General features: G+C 34.2%; 1 protein-coding gene across 1 annotated transcript in view; it reads right to left on the bottom strand.

The window, feature by feature from the left end:
- SLC6A19 (solute carrier family 6 member 19) overlaps positions 1–389 on the bottom strand; it is a 53,015-nt gene extending 52,626 nt beyond the window's left edge. Inside the window, exon 1 of the mRNA XM_023495901.2 lies at positions 105–389. Coding sequence (XP_023351669.2) covers positions 105–306 — 202 coding nt within the window. The 5' untranslated portion in view covers positions 307–389. The remainder of the gene's footprint in view (positions 1–104) is intronic.
- Positions 390–21,712: the final 21,323 nt, after the last annotated feature.

Below are 21,712 nucleotides of genomic sequence, written 5' to 3'. Positions count from 1 at the left end.
AACAAAAACAAAAAACATTGCCCATTTTGCTGTTTAACTTAACGGCTGCTACTTCCCCCCCATTTCTCCCCATAGGATATATAAAATAAACAGACACTACATACCTCCTCCATGGCTCTGGCAGAGATAAGGAAATCGCCACACATTTCCTAACCCCACACAAAAGCCAACACAGGTTAGCATATATTGTGTTTTGTTGTCCCATTTGGGTCTTGAATCTGCCTCTTCTTTTTCAATGGTTTCAAGCTCATCAAGTGTCGCTATCCTATTCTCCAAGCCCGGATTAGGAAGCACAAGTCTCACCATGGTGTAGTTTTCCTAGGATCTGGTTGGTTCCACTAGCCCAAGCAAAGGCTTTATCAAGCAGTCAGTAAGATATGGCAGTCTGAAAAGAGTGGGACCTCTAAAGGCTAGCTTCAGCTATTTATAGCGAACCTTTGACACTCATCCTCAAGCACCTGAGGCAGAAGGGAGGTGTCAGCAAATCATTTGATTCAGTAAGTCAACTCACAGCTCAGACACTTATTAATGCCTTATCTACTGAGACTCCTGCTGAACACCACACATTCAGCAGTTCCAGATGGACCAATTTAGGGGGCTATTTGCTTTGAAAAATATTGTTCTCCAAGGAAGTTATGAAATATACCCAGCCCCTCCTATTATGCAAACTCAGGTATAGTACAAATTTAATACTGTTCCTTAAGAAGAGTAAAATCCTCAGATAGTTTATGGCAAATTTAGTACTCTGGAGGAGGAGAAACCCAAGGCAAACAGACCATATCTTACAACCTTTCTCACTGGCCAATTAAATGCTGGTTTGTCTGTATCAGCAAAACAAACTGTTTTTTCCCTGGGACTACCTGTTCCTCTGCCCCCTTCCAACACACACCTCCTAGCTTGTCAAGGAAAGCCACCACACCCAAGACAGAAAAACTGAATCCCTAACTGACACTCAAAAAGTTCCATTGTCTCGGGGGTCAAGTTACTAGATGATAACATTAAGCCCTTGTGGCTCTGTGCAGAATCATTACCTCTAAATGAATCAGGCTGAGCTCATGAACTCTTGATGGAAAAGCACTGAGCAGGAAAAAAGTCATTTCAATCTATGGAATTAGCAGCTCTCTATAGAGCAACAGACTAGAAGCCTGCTAAACTTGGCATCAGGAAGAGAGATGTTCAAAACCTTTTTTTTTTTTTTTTTTTTTTTTTTTTTTTGACATGTATCGATCTCTTTATCAGAAGGAAGTCACAGGAACAGCTAGATGGTACAGGGTATAGAGCAGCAGCCTTGTGGTCAGGAAGACGGGAATTCAAATCTGATTTTAGATACTTAATACTTACTACAAGTTGTGTGACCCTGTCAAGCAAAAACAGAGGGAAGCCACTTAAATTCTCGAGGACTCAAAAAGCTCTGTGAACTGTATTTACTTAATTAGAGTTAGGTTTTAAACTGCTTAGGTAAAGGGAGTTTTTCCAAACTAATAAAATTACAAATCATTAATGTATTAATTTATTGGGCTATAGTGAATGGAACACGGGACAAAGAGTCAGGAAGACTCCTCTTTGTGAATTCAAATCTGGTCTCCTTTCTTACTACCTGTGTGACCCCCAGCAAATCACCTAATCCTGTTTTACTCAATTTCCTCATCTGTAAAATAAATTGAAGAAGGAAATAGCAAACTCACTCAAGCATCTTTGTATAGAAAACCCCAAACTGGGTCATAAAAAGTAAGCCATAACTGAAAAACATCTGAACTGAACTGCAAGTCATGGATTTTGACCAAAAACAATCACTGAGTCATGTTGTGGCTGAATCTACTGCTTACTTCAAAGAAATAATAAACCTAGAAGGAAGTTTAGGAAGAGTTAGCATGAGCTATTTATAGTGAAGCTTTCCCTTTGGACCTCAAGTACCCAAGGCAGTGACAGAGTATTTGAACCTTTATTCTAAAATTTGTTTCTTGTTCCCTTTGGCCATGAACAAACATAAGTATATTTAATAAACCCAAAGATTCCAATTACTGGGAGACATACTATTTGATCTGCTGAGAAAATTTACAGCAATCTGGCAGAAATTAGGCTTAAACCAGCACCTTACATCGTATGTCAAAATAAATTCCAAATGGAAACATAGCATGGACATAAAAAATCAAATCATAAACAAATTAGGGAGGCAAAGAAAGGTATATGGATAAGGGAAGAATTCATGATTAAATAATGGTAGAATCACACAAGATTAAATGAACAATTTTTATTAGAAGTTAATGTTTTTGTACAAATATGTCTAATGAAGCTGAAACTAGAAAGGAAACAGCTAATTGGGGTTAAAAATCATTGCAGTAAAATTCTCTGAAAAAGGTCTCATGTCCAAGAATAAAAGAGGCTGATTCAAATTATGAGACTAAGAGTCAATCTTCTAATAGTTAAATGGTCAAAGGATTGACAATTTCCAAGGGAACAAATCCAATTAAGAATCTGCTATATTTTACACTTTACACATATTTAACATGTATGGGACTGCCTGCCATCTAGGGGACGAGGTGGAGGGAAGGAGGGGAAAAGTTAAAACAGAAGTTTTTGCAAGGGTTAATGTTGAAAAATTACCGTGCATATGTTTTGTATATAAAAAGTTATAATAAAAAAAGAAGAAAATAAAAACTTTAATAAAAAAAAAAGAAGAAAGAATCTACTGTTTTTAAAACATAGGCTAAAATAAATATCATGATTCAATAGTTATATGAAAAGTCATATATCAACAGCCATGTAAAAAATGCTCTAAATCAAGGCTTCTTCTCTTTTTCTACTCATGACTCCTTTTCACCCAAAATATTTTTATGTGACCCCGGATAGGTATAAAAAATAGATATACAAATCAAATATTTACTAACAATAAATCATAATTTCATGAACCCCATATTCATTTAGGCAACCCTATATGGGGTCCCAACTACAGTTTAAGAAGCTTTGTTCTAAATCATTAATGATTAGAGAAATGCAAATTAAAACAACTTTGAGATTCCATTTAATTAACACTAATTAGTCTAGTAAAGAAAGAATGAAAATTGGAAACTAAGGAGTATTTTATTTGAGAATGATTAAACAAATTCTGGCATATTAATTTGATGGAAAATTATTGTACAACAAGAAATATTGAAATGTCTAGTTTCAGAAGAAACTTGGAAGACCTCTATAAATCAATAAAGCAAGTAAGTATAACTAGAAGAGCAAATTATACAATAACCTTATTATAGAGAAAAACAACTGAAACATTTTAGAACTTTGGCCATTATCATAATAGAAGACTTTTATTATACCATATATAATTTTTTTTGGTATTACTATATTTAAATACCAAAAATTAATACCCTTAGGATGACTTTGCTTACTTGAGTCTCTCATCCCTTTACATGTGTTAGAAGAAATTGAGCCAGACAAATATTAAGTGATTTGGTAATCACACAGTTGGTAAATATCTGAGGCTAGATTTGAAGCTGAGTTTTCCTAATCTCAGATTCACTGTTTTTTCCATTGTGCAATTTAGTTGCCTCAGGTCAACAATGAGCCATTAGTCCAAAAGAATGGAATTGAAACACACCAAGTGTCTCCAGACAAAGAATGGATGAACCTAAAATACAAGAACAAACAAACATTTTCATACATTGCCACTATGGGAATTTATTTTGCTGGATATTTATGTGTTCAAGGCCTTCTTTTTCTTTCTTTTTTTAACTGATTAATTGAAGGATGAGGTAGTGGGAGGTACTTAATAAAAGAAAAAATCACTACTTTTCATTGAATTATGAGTAAAATAAATAGCTGTGATATAGTGGAATAAGTTGCTTGCAGATTTAGATTTTAAAAATCTGTGTTTAATTCCAGTTCTGATGTGTACCAGCTGTGTGACCTTAAATAACTCATTTTTGAGATTTTTCTCAGACTCAGTTTCCTTATCTATAAAGCAAGAATAACAACATCTGGTCTACATTTGTATAAAATTGTTGTGGGACTCACATAAAATAATGTATATAAAGTACTTTGTAACCCTTAAAATGCTATAAAATGTCAACATTATTATTTTTAAAAATAGTCAGCACTTGACATGATAAGCACCTTAATAACATTACCAGAAAAAAAATTGGTTATATTTTAATATACAAGAACTATGGTATTACTAATATGAGATCAATTTCTGAATAATTTTTCTGCAGTTAGGTCAACAATTTAATTAGAACAAAGAGCAAATCAATTCAGAGTTAGAAAAAAAGAGAAAAAGATGATCTTCAATTAAGACAATTTAATCGGATCTATTTATACAAATTATTGATGCTAAAAAATGGGGAATGTATGGAGAAAAGGACATTGTCCTTTATAAGTTTTATAACACTTTTTAAAACTGCCTTAGCAAACATATGGCTTGCTGGTCAACAGGAGAGATATGGCAACCACCACAACAGAAAGTTTAAAACATAGACTTGTTTATAAAATATTAAAGAGAAAGATAGTAGAAGATCATGAGAAGTATTGTTTCTTTTAAAAATGAGAAATAGTGAAAGGAAAACCCATTTTGAAGAAAACTTGATGAGAAACTCAATTAAACAAAATCATTCTAAGGACATTTAAAGGAGGAAACTGGAAGTAGAACAATTAACAGATATAAGATAGAAAATACTTGAGTGGATTTTTACAACAAACTCTTTTCCCTATCATGGCAGGAGAGCCAATGCTAATGCATAGTTCCAGATATGCTAACAGAAGTAATAGAAATGGTATAAAAAAAGAAATAGATTGAATAAAGCAGTTAAACTGGATCAAATATAGATCAAGGAGGTCTATGCTAGAGATTGTATAATTTTGAGGATATTATGGAATTGATTTTCAATTATCTAAAAGAAGGGAAAATGCTAGAAAGGTAGAAAAATTTGTACTTTATTAGTATTTTTTAAAAAAACTTATTTAGAAAGTACAAATCATTACTGGCCCATAGATATATCAACTTCTCCATGTAAAATTCTTATGAAAATAATCTGCACATACAATCAGAGTATTCTTGATAGTGGTAGTAGAAAGAAAGAGTAGGCTTTTCCAATCAATAGTCCACAATGAACTATATTTGACTAAAAGACACAGTGAGAGGAAGATCACATGGTTCTTATTATATGCTGAATACAAAAAAATTTGCTTGAGTAAGCTTAAATACTCTTCTCCAACAAGGTGAAATAATATTGCGTCAAATATACAGAAAGTTCTTAGCAAGCTCTAGAAGGATGATTTTATTTATTTAAAAGTATTATTAATATTAAGTGAAGAATAAAACAAGCAAATAAATGTGTGTTTACCAATGCTTTTGCCATTGTCACAGAGAAGATTCAGTGCAAAGTCGGGTTGAAAAGTGATTTTCTATTAAGAATGGATCTTCCAGATATTCTTCTTTACAGAGGACATTTTACTGATTGCATCCAACCACAGAAACCTGAAAAGCCTTGTAAAAGAGATCCATAATCACTCCAAAGATTTTGATACAACTTCACACACACACACACACACACACACACACACACACACACACTACACACACTACTTGAGTGAAGAAAGCTCATTGTCCTAACTATGATATCAAGTTGGAAGAACAATTTTAGAGTCCATTCATTAGGATAAATTTGTCTATTACAACTATTACAAATTGATAATGATTTGAGTTTAGAACTTAATAGGAAAAAAAGAGTGAGTTAGATTGCCTTTGGAAGATTGCAAAGTTCTTTTGACTCTGACAAGTTACTTCCTGAAATAAAGACCCATCATCTTAATACAACATTTTTCTAGTTATGTTTTATGGCCAGATGATGGAACACTACAATAGTCTCCAAAGTGGTGAGGTTGAGGATCACCTAAAGAGTTCATGGGAGATGTGAGCAGAGGTTATAATACATTAGAAATAAGAAATTGTGATAGAGAACTGGTATAAAGCATATCCTTAAAGAAATATAGAACTGAAAAAGATGAGCCAAATGAATGGCAAGAATGAAAGATAAGTAAAGAATGGACAGCCCACATCCTTCATCTGTTTCTTTATGGTGTCAGATGAACTTGATGAAACCCCCATCATATTGAATGGCACACCAATTTCATGAACTTATGGATGAGAGTCTCAGAATATAAGAAAGCACTAATGAATTATGATTGTCATTTTTTGGAGGGAATACTCATATTGATAAGGTCTTAGGTGCATTAAGTTAAATTGAATATCTAAGATACCCCCAAGGAACCTTTGAATCCAATTTGGAGCTATGCTGGGGAAGACTGAAAAGGGGAAGAATTGGAGGAGAGGGTACAGATAATGATAGGAAAAAAGAAAGAAAGAAATGGTCAATGAATAGTTTTACATTTTAAAAGAAAAAAGCAGGAGAAAGTTCACAAAGTGTTGGAATTATTGCATTAAATTTGAAATATCTCTCTTAAAAGGGAGGAAAAGGCCATCATATTGAAAGTTTCATTTGGGTACCTTGTCTAATTTATATTTCTAAATAATCCTTAGCTAATGAAGATGAAAAAAAAACGATGAAATGGTTCAAATAGCACAATTTAGTACCAATCATCTCAGTCTCAAGAAACAGTCAGCAAGTTCAAGTAGTAGTGAATTTTTGACATCTGGCCAGTCCTAGATAATGTTATGGATTCTTCACTTACTGAGGGCAGGAATTTGGGGTGAATTGTTATTTTTATTTCCTCCCATAGATTCTTTTATGATGTGTAATAATCTTTCAGAAATGGGGATGGGAGATGCAGTCTGAGTGTCTTTAAAAGCAGTCCTTCTGATTTAGATTATTTTTTCTTCTTTTTTCTTTTTAATGTAGGAAAGCTTTGTTTTTACATTATTTTGGTGCCTAACCAATTCCAATAGATTTGTGATAGAGGGAGCAATCCATCATCCATCCATTCATCATCCAGAGAGAGCACTATGGGGACTGAATGTGGATCACAACATAGTATTTTCACATTTTTTGTTGTTGTAGTTGTTTGCTTACTTGTTTTTTCTCTCTCGTTTTAATCCCTTTTTCATCTGATTTTTCTTGTGCATCATGATAAATGTAGAAATATGTTTAGAAGAATTGCATGTTTAACCTATATTGAATTACTTGCTGTCTAGGGGAGGGGGAAAGAGGAAAGGGAGGTAGAAAAATATGGAACACGAGGTTTTTCAGGGGTAAAAACTATTTTTGCATGTATTTTGAAAAATAAAAATCTATTATTATAAGAAAAAATGGGTGCCTATGTTAATAGGCACACTTTCAAAACTGCAAAAGTAATATTTTATTTCCTATCCTGAAGGGCAAATCTCTAACCAGAATCCCCATTATTTGGAAATTACAGACTTTACACATTGAATTTCCACCCCTCATTACATAGCCAGTCCCTGCCCTCAAGGAATTTATATTCCAGAAGAGGGAAGATAATTTCTACCCTTAATGTCCTTGGAGGGTTCAGTTTTTTCATTTAAGTTTCATTTCTCCAAGTTAATTTTCATAACTGTGAAAACCAAATAAATGCCTAACATTTCTCGCAATTGCAAAAATAAACCACTCTCAGCCTAGACTTGGTTTTATCTACTAGTTATGTGAATTACTACCCCTCATTACATAGACAGTCCCAGCTCCCAAGGAGCTCATGATGAGGTCCTGAATGATATTTTGGACCAAGATAAAGTAAAGAATTGATCCCAGAGGCAAGCAGGCAGATGGCTCAGATAGAGATCAGGTTAGGGACCCAGTCCCACCCTCTGGGGAGGTCATCCAGCCAGAAATCAAAGTTGTGTTAAATCCCTGAGACCCACCCTCTGGGGAGGTCATTCAGTCAGAAATCAAAGTTATGTCAAATCCCTGTGACCCACCCTCTGGAAGGTTATTCAGTCAGAAATCAAAGTCATGTCAAACCCCTGAGCAGCCTCAACTTGCTCCATCCTATCAGAAATCCAATCATGTCCCTGAAATTAAATTTTCCCTGTGAAATCTACTTATGAGCCACCCCAGGGTTTAGGCCTTCCTTTGGGTCAGTCCACCAAAGCACTCTGTTTTGTGGTATCTTTCCCCTTTCCTTTCCCCCATGAAATATGGTATGCTATTCCCTTCTGATTCAATAATGTCTCCATTGGTCATTTTCACAATACAGTACAATACCAAGGCTAAGGAATAATGTGGAATGGAAACCAGAATGTTTAGGGATATAGAGAATTGACTTGGTGAGTGTCTGTGGATGAGAGATGAGAGCTGAGCTTGAAGCAAAACAGCAAAGATAAAAGTCTTTAGAAATTCTACACCATTTATTCACTCATTCATAGAACAAACATTTACTTAGCACCTACTATGTATTTGGCATTGTTCTGCCTGCTGTGGGGAAATGAAAATCAATAAGGAATAGCTCCTGCCTTCTAGTTCCTAACTTGGAGTCTTATCAACTTGTGTATTTGATATTTTGATAACTATTTTAACATAATCTATTTCTTCCATAATTCTACACATTTATTTATGTATTTAAAAAATGCTATTGTGAGAAGGGGCCCCATAGGCTTAATCATGTACCAAACAGTTTCATTATACAAAGAAGGTTTGAAATTCCTGGTTTAGAGAGAGATAAAGGATTTAGAGAAATATGCATTTAGGTCTAATACAAAGTACATAGGTAATAGAGATCACTTCCAGCCATGGGGATAAGAGGCAGTATTTGAGCTGGTTCTTGAGGAATGAAGGAAAATTATAAAAAGTAGAGTAAGGTAGGAAAGTATAATGGGCTGAGGCTTGAGTTGATGCACTGAGATCCCAAGCACTGAGGCTAAATAGTAATTGGACTATATTAATATACATGCTTGGATAAAGAATGGCCCCGCCCACTCTCTGTGCAAGTCCTGATGTGTTGTATAGGAAATGACCGTTTTGGTGGGTGGAGACAGAGAGACAGGAAGAGAGGCTGGGGGAGATTGGGCCTGGGTTCTATGCTTGTAGCTGCTGGTCGTGTGGCTGCTGGTCTAGCTAGCTTCTTGACTCAGCTGCACACATTGCTATTGCCCATTCTCTTCCACCTCCGATCTTTCTTCACTGAGAATAAAGACTGACGATTTTCCCCTAACCTGAATTCCTTACTCCGTCTGATTTTAAAATACGCAGTCTTCACAGGAAAGGGCAATACAAGCAACATGAGGGAGAAGTAGAATAATATGCATGTATCATACATCCAGGGAACAACTACAGTGGACTTGAGTTTGGTTGATAGTGAATATTAAGAATATTTTTCCTATGACTATATTGCCCTCATTGTTGTAATTCACAACTTCTCCATCACTTAGCAGATAATTTTTAAGTATTACTTTGGCTTATATATTTATCACCCTGTCAAACTCTCCAAATTTAACTAAAATTGTCCTTGGCCAGCAATAAGCAGTACTTTACTCAAAGCATTTTCAGTTTGGAAGGACTGTCCAGATTTTGGAATCTATTCCATAACCTCAATGAGGCAATAAAGTAGGATTTTCAGTAAGATTTTGGAAGATTAATCTGGAAGAAATAAGAAGGATGGAGAGACTAAATGGGAATTAATTATGGTGCCACTAAAGTTTATTAATGACTACATATGTATACACATGTATGTAATTGATTTGGCAATAATAAAATAAATAATAAAGACTTTAAATTAATGATGACAGAAAGAAAAGAATTAAGAAAGAAACAAAGAAACAAAGAAAGAGAAAGAAAGAAAGAAAGAAAAAGAGAGAGAAAGAAAAGAATTAAGAAAGAAGGAAAGAAAAGAAAAGAAAGAAAAAAGAAGGAAAGAAAGAAAGAGAGGGAGGGAAGAATGGAGAGAGGAAGGAAGGAAGGAAGGAAGGAAGGAAGGAAGGAAGGAAGGAAGGAAGGAAAGAAGGAAGGAAGGAAGGAAGGAAAAAAGGTAGAAATTATGGAATTTAGATGTACAGGGAAAGGATGAAGCCAAAGGTTCTGCTAAAGATGGTTTTTGGTCATCAAACAGTAAAATAAGGACCAGTTCCAGCAGTTAGGAGTCAGGGTGGATAAGGAGTTCTTAAGAGGGATTAAGGATTTAGACTAATTTGACTAGAAATTCACAGGTGGGTGAAAGAGGAAAGTCAGGAATCAAACACAAACCAGGTCAAAATGAAAAAAAAAAAAATAGATGCCATGAAAAGTGATCAACATCATGCAGAAAGATGACAGGAAAACCAGGACAGAAAGAAGAGAGTCATTTGGAAGTTCATGAAGCTCAGTTGGTCACAATGAGGTGATTGAATGATAGGAAATTATTAGATTTCATTTTCACATAGACTTGTTCTATATGGCCCAGTGGCGGTTCTGAAATTAAGGAAATGAAATTGGAGACTTGGGAACCAAACACAAGGGAGTTTACTAATAAGATTAGAAAATTTGTCTTTATTAGATTTTGAATTGAAGAAAACTCTTTATGAACAAAATAGGCTAGTAAAACAAACTCACATAATCCATTGTGTTAGAATACTAAGAAATAACTTAGCCCTAAATTGGAGTTAGGTAAGAATAACTCAATAAACACATTCCTGAATTAAACATTGGGTTTTTTAAAGTAAGATTTTATTTTAAATCCATTATAGATCTTATTGATGTAATTCTCACACAAATCCTTCTGTAAAGTGGCCATGACTTTATCTGGTTTGCACATTTGTACATATATGTAATATAATATAATATAATATAATATAATATAATATAATATAATATATAGTAACAGTATATTTGTTGTTCAGTTGTTTGTTAGTCATGTTCAACTCTTCATGACCCAATTTGGGGTTTTCTTGGCAAAGATATTGAGTATCTATCTACTGGAGTAGCTTATCATTTCCTTCTCCAGCTCATTTTGTAGATGAGGAAACTGAGGCAAATAGTTAAGTGACTTGCTCAGGATCACAAAACTAGGAACTGTCTCTGGAATATGACTCAGATATTCCTGACTCCAAGCCTAGCACTCTATCTGCTATGCCAACTAGCTCCCTGATACGCTACAGGCAAAGAAACTGAAGTCCAGAGGTGATATGCTTGTCCAGAATTTCTCAGTAAGCAGAAGAACTAAGGCAAGAACTCAAATTTCCTAATGTACAATCCATTTTTTTTTTTTTTTGCAATACCATAATGCACCATCTCTTTGATGTTTAGATATGCCTTCTAAAACAGATCTGTAATAAATTATGAGTTCTATCAAGAAATAAGTTGAATGTATTTATACAATCTTCCCTCATCTTCCAACTGCAAGTACCCTTCCCTCCCATCTTTGCCTCCCAATTTAACGTGTGTGTGTGTGTGTGTGTATATATATATATATATATATATATATATATACATACATATTGTCCTTACTTATATCCTCAAAAGGATATAAAGGTCTTAAGGGCAGAGTAATGTAGTGGATGAAGCACTAGACTGGGAGTCAGGAAGACCTGGAATCGAATTCTGCCTCCAACATTCATTGTTCAATTCTAGGCAAGTCACAATCTCTATCAATCCTAATTCCCATATCTATGAAATGAAGTGTTTGGAATCATCTTTGTATCTCCAGCGTCCAGCATCACATGTATGTGATGTACAATAGATACTTAATAAATGCTTGTTGATCATGGACTTGGCTTTCAAGATCAAAAGACAAAAAAATGGGGGAGGGGGGGAATCATTTTTAAAAAACTAATGCTGGTTTGAATTTTAGTCAGTGTTTTTATCAATAAAGTACTCAAATCTGCATCTGACTATAAAACAGTTCGTGTTTTAAAAAGTTGGAGCTTATGACTTAAATGTGTGTGAAATCACTCACTGATGTGCTGATGTCTTTTGAAATCAGTGTTTCTCACTATTTCTAGCCATATGAAAAGATGCTCCAAGTCATTATTAATCAGAGAAATGCAAATTAAGACAACTCTGAGATACCATTTCACAACTGTCAGATTGGCTAGAATGACAGGGAAAGATAATGTGGAATGTTGGAGGGGATGTGGGAAAACTGGGACACTGATACATTGTTGGTGGAATTGTGAATACATCCAGCCATTCTGGAGAGCAATTTGGAACTATGCTCAAAAAGTTATCAAACTGCGCATACCCTTTGATCCAGCAGTGTTACTACTGGGCTTATATCCCAAAGAGATTTTAAAGGAGGGAAAGGGACCTGTATGTACAAGAATGTTTGTGGCAGCCCTCTTTTCAGTGGCCAGAAACTGTAAACTAAGTGAATGCCCATCATTTGGAGAATGGCTGAATAAATTGTGGTATATGAATATTATGGAATATTATTGTTCTATAAGAAATAACCAGCAGGATTATTTCAGAAAGGCTTGGAGAGACTTACATGAACTGATGCTGAGTGAAATGAGCAGGACCAGGAGATCATTATATACTTCTACAATACTATATGATGATCAATTCTGATGGATGTGGCCCTCTTCAACAATGAGATAAACCAAATCAGTTCTAATAGCGTTCCAATAGAACCAAATCAGTAATGAACTGAACCAGCTACACTCAGTGAAAGAACTCTGGGAGATGACTATGAACCACTGAATTTTTTATTTCCTTCACAAGCTAATTGCACACTGTTTCAAAGTCCTATTCTTTTTGTACAGCAAAATAACTGTTTGGATATGTATACATATATTATATTTAACTTATACTTTAACATATTTAACATGTACTGGTCAACCTGCCATCTGGGAGAAGGGGTAGGGGGAAGAAGGGGAAAAGTTGAAACAAAAGGTTTTGCAATTGTCATTGATGAAAAATTACCCATGCATATATCTTGTAAATAGAAAGCTATAATAGTAATAAAAAAGAAATCAGTGTTTTTCACAAAATTTTTATTTTTCCCTCAGAGCCCCACATCATCATGGAGAAAATATGTCCTCTGGAATTCTCTGCCCTACCACCAGTTCAAGGTAATCTGAGAGCTCTTCCCTAAGTAAAAGGATAATAATTTGGGCATTTCTTATTAATGCCCACTTTTATGTTCTAAAACATATAGTTATGTTTCCATTGGAAACATTTTAGAAACTATGCCTTGTTGATCATATGCTACACATTGACCTAAGAAAGAAATCTCACTTCTCAGCAGTTGTCATAAACAGAATCACACCCAGTAGCAATGAGACCTTAACCCTCTTGAAATCCTCTCCCAGAACAAATTATTGCAACTTGTAGTTAGCTACTAGCTTGTAAATCATTGACCAACCTTATTTAGACCATCTGCCCAGGGACCTTGACCTTGACCTAAGGTATCCCCTTGGCATTGGGAAAGATATGGCCCTAACCAGCTAAGAATAATAAAGGACACTAAATGAACCTGAAGCAAGTATTAGATAGAATATGTAATAGTTCACTCAAAGTCTGGACCAATGTTCATTTTGAGAAAAGATGTTACTAGAATAATCAAAAAATTCAAGTGCTAGGATCTAACTGAAGGAACAACTTACTATATAAGGCTAAGCATAGAATAATTAATAGTAATAATAGCTCACATTAATATGGCATCTTAAGTTTTCAAAGCACTTTATATATGTTATCTCATTTGGTAATTACAACAACTTTGCAAGGCAGCAGTTATTATTAGCCCTATTTTACTGATGAGGAAGCTAAGGATTGGAGAAATTAGGTGATCTGCTTAGTGTCACACAGCTGGGTTACAAATCTAATTACAAATCTGACACTCTATCAACAATGCTACATATCTATGTCAAAATTAGAAATAGAAATTTGTTATTTTTTACTGAATAGGCTCATATCTTTATTTTTTCTCAATATTTTATTTTTCCAAATACATGTAAATTTCATTTTCAACAGATTTTGCAGTTTCAAATTTTTTTCTCCCTCCCTCCTTTACTTTGCGAAGACAAATAATCTGATATAATTTAAACATGTACAATCCTTTTAAACATATTTCCATATTTACCATGTGCAAGAAAGATGAAACCAAAAGTGAAAAAAAATGGGAAAGAAAAGCAAACAAACAAAAGGTGAAAATATTATGCTTCAGTCTCCATAGTTTTTTTTCCATTCCAAGTCTATTAGAATAATCTCTGATCATTACATTGCCCAGAAAATCTAAGTCTATCATAGTGGATCATCACATAATCTTGCTGTTATTATGTACAATGTTGTTCTTGGTTCTGCTCACTTCACTCAGCTTCAATATGTATAAGTCTTTCCAGGCTTTTCTGAAATCATTCTGCTCATCATTTTTTGTGGAACAATAATATCCCATTACATTCATAGATCATAACTTATTCAGTCATTCCCCAACTGATGGGCCCCTTAATTTCCAATTCCTCATATCTTTAACCCAGCTGATATTAGCCAACTGGCAATGGATAGAAATAAAAGAAAAACTTGAATAAGATCAAGGTGTGAAGCAATTGAAAGCATGTCTTTAAATATGAAATCAGAAAATATGGGTTCAAATTCCAGATGTGTCATTTTGTAGTCATCTTTAAAGTAAGATCTGCAAATCCCTTTCATCTCAAATTTATACAATGACCTCCAATCAAATTCCAAAATGTGATATGATAATTTCAGCTTGATAGGTATCACTGATTTTAAAAATACTAATTTATTAATGGGGATTAATCAAGATCTTGCTGTTAGGTCTTTCCTCTAATATAAAGGATTAAGAAAGAAACAGGAGATCTGCCAAGACCCGGGCTATTAAAAATCATTAACCAATACCCTGAGAGGGAGCAGTTTGTTTTCCTAATGATTCAGTGATTTAAAACGCCCAAGATCAGTTGGTAGTGTTTCATAAACTATAGGATATTTAAACCTTTCCCCTCTGATAAGGGATTTATCTACCTTCATTCTCTATAGGAGAGCAGAACTTGCTTAGAGTTCTAAGTACAGAGGATTCCTTTATCTGAAATCTGGTTCCAGCCTATCTTTATGAATCCATTTCACCTTCACACATTTCATAGTTACCTTCACCTTTTTATTTTTTGGTCACATTGACATATTGGTGTTCTCTGAACACCAAATTCTATTTTGTAGGCTTTAGCACCTTTCCCTAATTTGAATAGTCTCCCTCCTCCAACCTACTTGTAGAATCCCTAGCTCCCTGCAAGGTCCAGTCAGGTACCACTTCTTACTATAAAGCCTTTTCTAATGTCCCCACTCCTTAGTGTCCCCCATCTCTTTCAGTTACTTTATATTTATATAATTTTCTATTTAGTTACCTGTGTATGTTTTCCCCAGAGGAATATTAGCTACTTGAAGGAAGGGATTATTTCATTCATGGCTTTGTAATGCCAATGTCTTATGGGCAAGTAAGTGGTCCAGTAGATAGAACACCAAACCAGTCAGAAGGATCTGAGCTCAAGGCCAGCTTCAGACATTTACTAACTGTGAGACCCTAGCAAATCACTTAGCCCTATTTGCCTCAATTTCCTCATCTGTCAAAAGAATTGAAGAAGGAAATGGTAAACCACTCCAGTATATTTGCCAAGAAAACAGCATGGTATTCTACAATCCAGATACAACTGAACAACAGCAGCAGCTCAGCAGTACTGAATATTGAATGACTTGCCCAAAATAATAGAACTAATAGGAATCAGAGATAAAACTTGGATCCAGAAGGTCCTGGCTTTGAGGCTTTGAGACTTTGAGAATCCAGAAGTTCTCTCTCCCTTATCCTATGCTCTCTCTCTCAGGTCTGATGGATCTAAATTTAACACTAATTGAAATGGAGAATCAGGCTTGGGCTTGACAGTCTTGTGCACTGAGTCCATGTTCTTGGGAAATTTATTGGACAAAGAACCATTGTAGCTTTCACTCTCACTCATGCTTAGTAATTAACCAGGTTTGATGTGTATATGACTGATTGAAAAAATTGTTATGTTTAGATTGGCTATTCTCCCAAGTTATTATCAATGTGCTGGGTATATCAGGAACTCTCATTAGTCCTTAGTACCTTGAGGTCTTCAAAGAAATTTCTCCAATGAGATAAACTAAGATCAGATGTGGACTGGATTTTGCCTCCATTTCAATATTAGAGTTAAAAGAATAATATAAATAACAAGCAGTGGAAGGACGGTATCTATAGTATAATGTAATGGTCTGCAAATATTTTGAGTGAACCTACTGGTATAATATTTTTGAATATGCAATTCTAGTATATGTCTATTTGTTTATATATTATACACAGATGAAGCATACTGAGAGTCAGGACAGGTGTTCAAGTCCTGCACACATTTGGGCCCTATCTAAATCACCTAATCTCTTAATGTCATAGGTCATTAATATGAAACTTAAATAGACATGGGTACATAAGTAATGGAATAGCTAGGTGGAGCAGTATATAGACTACCAGCCCTGAAATCAGGAAGACTCCTCTTATTGGATTCAAATCCACCCTCAGATACTTATTAGCTGTGTGTTCAGGGACTTGTCCATGGACAAGACACATGACCCTTTTGCTTCAGTCTCCTCATCTGTAAAAATGAGCTGGAGAGAGAAATGGCAATCCAGTCCAGAATCTTTGCCTAGGAAAGTCCATATGAAAATACAACAAAACAATACAAGAGTCCCTGCAGGCTGCATGCTGACTTAGTTTTAGAATATAACATTATCTACATTTTATCTTTTTGTTTGTTAATTGTATTTTAATCTGGTGTAAACAAACTTGGGAGTGTTGTGGGTTGCATGTTCGGCACCTTTGCCTTAAACCAACTCTCTTGAGAGTACAGATTGTAAATAAAGAGGTGATCTGTCTTGTTAGAAGAAATTCTCTGATAAGTTCTCTTTATGAGTGAAATCATAGTCTGGTCCAAAATGAATTATACCCATTCAAAATATATATTGTAAAATATACAAGAATAGAAATAAAAAGGATACAAAGATGAAATGATAGTTTAAAATTAATTTTATGTTATTTTAATGGCACTAAGCTGTTTTGTTCTTGCTAATACTATTCTCAATATAACATTGATTAGTAATGGTATTTTAGTAAGAGCAATATTACTGAACATAATTCATTTATTTTAAAATCTTGCTTTAATGGGTTAATTAATTTTGTGGGTTAATTAAATACTTGGCTTTAATGCCTGTGACAGCTGGAAAATGGGTCTCATAAAGACAAAGAGATCCAAATGGAAGAAATACATTTTTGACTGTACTTCCTCAATCATGATACTTATTTTCCATTCCCATCCACCAATTATGAAAAGATTTTTGTTTAGACTGAGTTAGGAAATTTGCATCTTTCCTGATGCCAATTAGCTATTCTTGCAATTTCATTAGAAGTTGTCACAATTTTGCATTTTAAATAAATGGCTTAATAATCCACAAAAACCATGTTTGAAAGACTTTTAAACGGATTCCATTTCCAACTCTTTAAAATGAGTACTAATGAAAGTTTTTATTGGTGGACATTTTGATATCATTTTAGGGATAAAAGTTTGGTTTTCAAATATTCTTTTAGTTCTTATGGTTTCATATTATCATTACATAATACATTAATGCACAATTCTTATGTTCATTGTTAGTGATGCTAAATATTAATCCTTACTTCAAATAATTTTCTCTATAATTTCAAGTTTTGAGTTGATCTTTTTGTTAGATCTGATTAGTTTTGTCATTGTTTTAACCTTATCCTACTGCTGACAAATAGCTCCTAACATGAGGAGAGAAGTGTAAGCTTTACCATTTTACTGCTGTTCACTTGTGCTCACTTAATATTATTTTAAATCTATGTTTTCTTTGGAAAAATCTTTTAAATGTACTTGTCCATTTTGTGATAGTTGAAGCCAGATAGTATAATAAAGAACTCTATTTAACCATATATATATAAACTTGAATACATTATTATATATTGAAAGCAGACAAATAAGGGTAAATGACCTCTCCTCACTGTGGAATTTTCAATCTTCCCTCCCTTACACACTACATGTGATAGTTGGCCATCTACCTATGTACTAAGTGAAGACAGCAATGATGTTCTATTCATTGAATATTATTAAAACTTAATTTTGGGGGAGAATAAAATAAATCTAAGTTTTGATATTTTCTCCATACCCCCTCAATAGTTTATTGCATCTTTTCTGAGATAGATGAACCCAACTTTGGAATCCTTTCATCTAGGGGACATGTTCTTGTAATTAGGAAGACCTGGGTATATGTTCTTCTTCTACCATACTGTGCTGTGCAATCATGGACAAATCATTTAAATTCTTTGTGCCTTAGGTCAAGACTTCTTAAAATGTTTTCCATTTCTGACTGCTTTTTGCCCCAAAATTATAAAACAGGTATATAAATCAAACATTTACTGATAAGTCATAAAGAAATTTCTTTTAAAACAATTCTTTGATACATATAATAATTTTACTATTAATTAAAAATGAAAGCAAACTTGAATACTAATGAGATGAACATACTTGTTCATTTTTACCTAAAGAATTTATCATTGGTGTCATCTTTTATACTGCAGGACATAGAACATTCAGAATCCTTTTACTGTTGCCAAATTTTTCACATTCAGCTACATATTTCATACTCACAGTTAAAGAAGTTTGCCTTAGGCAACCAACAAAGATTCAGTAAGTTATAAAAGAGCTGCCCAGCTGCAACTATGAGTTTCTAAACTGGTATTTTCCAATCAATGAAACCAGAAATCTGTACCAAATTTTTTAAGCAGCTCATAAACTGATCAACCAACATCATACCTTTGGGCTGAATAAATTGTAAAAAGAAAAAGTTCACATTAGATTTGGGATGAATTCAGGACAGAAGAGAACACTGACTTTTCTGGAAGTCAAGGAAAGGAGGAGTCAGGTTAGCACTAGGCTGATTAGACTGGGACATCCAGAACAATAGAGAAATCACAGCTGATAAATCCAAAATCATTAAGTCTAAAAGTATCAAAAAACACCACCTGTTGTCTGCTTGTGACCTATGCTACTCTTTTTTTTTTTTTTTTTTTAACTCTGGGAAAGAAAACAAAATGCAAGCAAAGAACAATAGAAAGAATGAGAATGCTATGTTGTGGGCCACGCTGTTCCCATGGGTGTAGATGAGTTTCTTCATCACTGAACAATTGGAACTGGTTTGAATCATTTCATTTTTGAAGAGAGACACATCCATCAGAACTGATCCTCATATAGTATTGTTGTTGCCGTGTATAATGATCTCCTGGTTCTGCTCACTTCACTTAGCATCAGTTCATGTAAATCTCTCCAGGCCTTTCTGAAATCATCCTCCTCCTCATTTCTCATAGAACAATAATATTCCATAACATTCATATACCATAATTTATTCAGCCATTCTCCAATTGATGGGCATCCACTCAGTTTCCAGTATATTTTGAAAATAAAAAGCTTTAATTAAAAAAAAAAAAGAATCAAGTCTTTCATAATGGATCATCTCACAATCTTCTTGTTGCTATGTACAATGTTTTCCTGGCTCTGCTTGCTTCACTCAGCATCAGTTCTTGTAAATTTTCCATGGCCTATGCTACTCTTGAGTGGGTCCCAAACATATTAAAATGAAATTTAATAAAGATTGGAATAAATAAAAATACAATAAAACTTTGATAATGTTAATGTCTGGTTTTCTAAGTCAATGTGGCCAATGGGGACTCATTTCCATCTAAGTTTGATGCCACTGATCTAGGGTGACTATATAATACTGAGGACTTAAGAATCAGGAAGACACTTGAGTTCAAACATGGCCTCAGACACTTACTACCTGAATGACCTTGGGCAAGTCACTTAACCCTGTTTGCCTCAGTTTCTTCATCTATAAAATGAGCTGGAGAAGGAAATGGCAAACCACTTCAGTAATTTTGCCTAGAAAACTCTAAATGGAGTTATAAAGAATTGGATACAACTGAACAATAACTGAATGTAGGAGAAAATCATAGGAAATGAGTAAGTTGAAGTATTAAGAGGTTAAGGTATTGAAGAAATATTTTTATGTTTATTGAAATCTCCTAGTGTGATAGGAGTGGGGAGGTTGAGCCAGACAATGAACTCATTAAGGAATGGGAATATCCTGATAGTCTGTAGATAATAGTTCCAGAATCTTCACTGAATTTTACACATATATTGAATGGACCTTAAATGAGGAGAAATTCTTGTGTGAGGGAGGGGGATGGAAAATCTGGCAGTGCCAATGCAGAGCAATGAGTACTCCTTATCACCCACCACTCCAGTGTTATCAGGAGGGAGCATGGGCTCAGTTAATGAAAGAAGATAAAGGATACAAAAAAGGAAAAGGTCTAAGATGAAATCTAGATTGTTACCTTTGGAGCAACCATTGCAGAAGCCTCATTGGAAGGGTTTAAAGTTGGTTGTTTTTGCAATTATTATTGTATAAATTGTTGTCCTTTTTTGCTCATTTCATTCTTCAGCAATTTATAAAAGTCCTCAACATTTTTTCATTTTTACAACATTTATATTACAGTATGAATTTTCTCCTGGTTCTGCTTACTTTAGTCTGTATCAATTCATTCATCTTTCCATGTCTCTTTGAAGACACCTATTTCCACATTTCTTATACCCTTGTAGTACTCCACTATCCCTAGTTTTCTTAAACTTTTGAAGAATACCCTGGTTCATTAACTGACAGAAAGGAAAGTGAATTGAATTTGGTAAGATTTGTTTTTAATCAATCTGTATCAGCTCAGAGTAGATCCTACTTCTTTTTCTAAGTGTTCACAAAACATTTCTTTTAATACTCCATTCTAGGATTTAATTGGACATTGACATCAAACTCTCTACCCTAGTATTCAGAAAATAACTTCTTTTTAAAAATTTTAATTTTATATAATAATAGTATTTTTTCAAATACATGCAAAGATAGTTTTCAGTATTCACCTTTGCAAAATCTTGTTACAAATTATTCTTCTCTTCCCTCTTCCCCAGTCTTCAAGATAGCAAGCAATGCTATATAGGGATATAGATTAAACATGTGCAATTCTTCTAAATATATTTCCAAATTCATCATGCTGTGCAAAAAAAAAAAAAAAAAAAAAAAAAGAACATCAGAAATATCTTAAAAACTGGAGGCAAACCTCAACTTAAAATAATGAAAAAAGCCAAATTTTAAAAATTTAAAATGACAGTTTGAGATATTAAGGCAATATATGTCTTAGAATAGAATAATACAGGTAAACAAACATTTCAAGACATTGCAACAGAAGAAGAGTATACAAATGTAAAAAATTACATCATTTTTGGACTTTATATCTCCTGCATAGGTGTGAAGTGGCTAGGTAGTGGAGATGCCTTCCGCACAAATGAGTCTAGTCTGGGCTGAAGTGGAATAGGATTTAAAAAAAGAGATCCGGAAGGATTATTTTCTCAGGGAAGTGATGATTAAAGGGAAGGATTAAGGAAGCATTAAGAAGAGGTGGAACTTCCAGCAAAACTAAGATTTGATAAGGCCAAAAGGAAGAAAGCATATATTCCAGGTTTGGGGGATAGACTGCAGACATTCAGAAATGGGATAGTAGGAACTTCAAGAATGAGAAGAAGTTTAGGAGGCACCTCAAAGGTCATTCCAACAAACTCCCTCTTTCATAATTAATTCCTTCCTCCAACAGCGCAGTCAGTTCAGCCTCTGGTCATTTCATTTTTACAAAGTTTTAATTGCAAGCAATTCTTTATTTTGAGCCCAAATCTATACCCTTGCAACTAGGATTCTAGTTGAACTACACCACTAAC

Source organism: Sarcophilus harrisii, chromosome 1 (genome assembly GCF_902635505.1).
Source record: "Sarcophilus harrisii chromosome 1, mSarHar1.11, whole genome shotgun sequence".
Classification (NCBI taxonomy): Eukaryota; Metazoa; Chordata; class Mammalia; order Dasyuromorphia; family Dasyuridae; genus Sarcophilus; species Sarcophilus harrisii.
The sequence above is the reverse complement of the archived record's forward strand: the minus strand, read 5'-3'. Positions and strand labels throughout refer to the sequence as shown.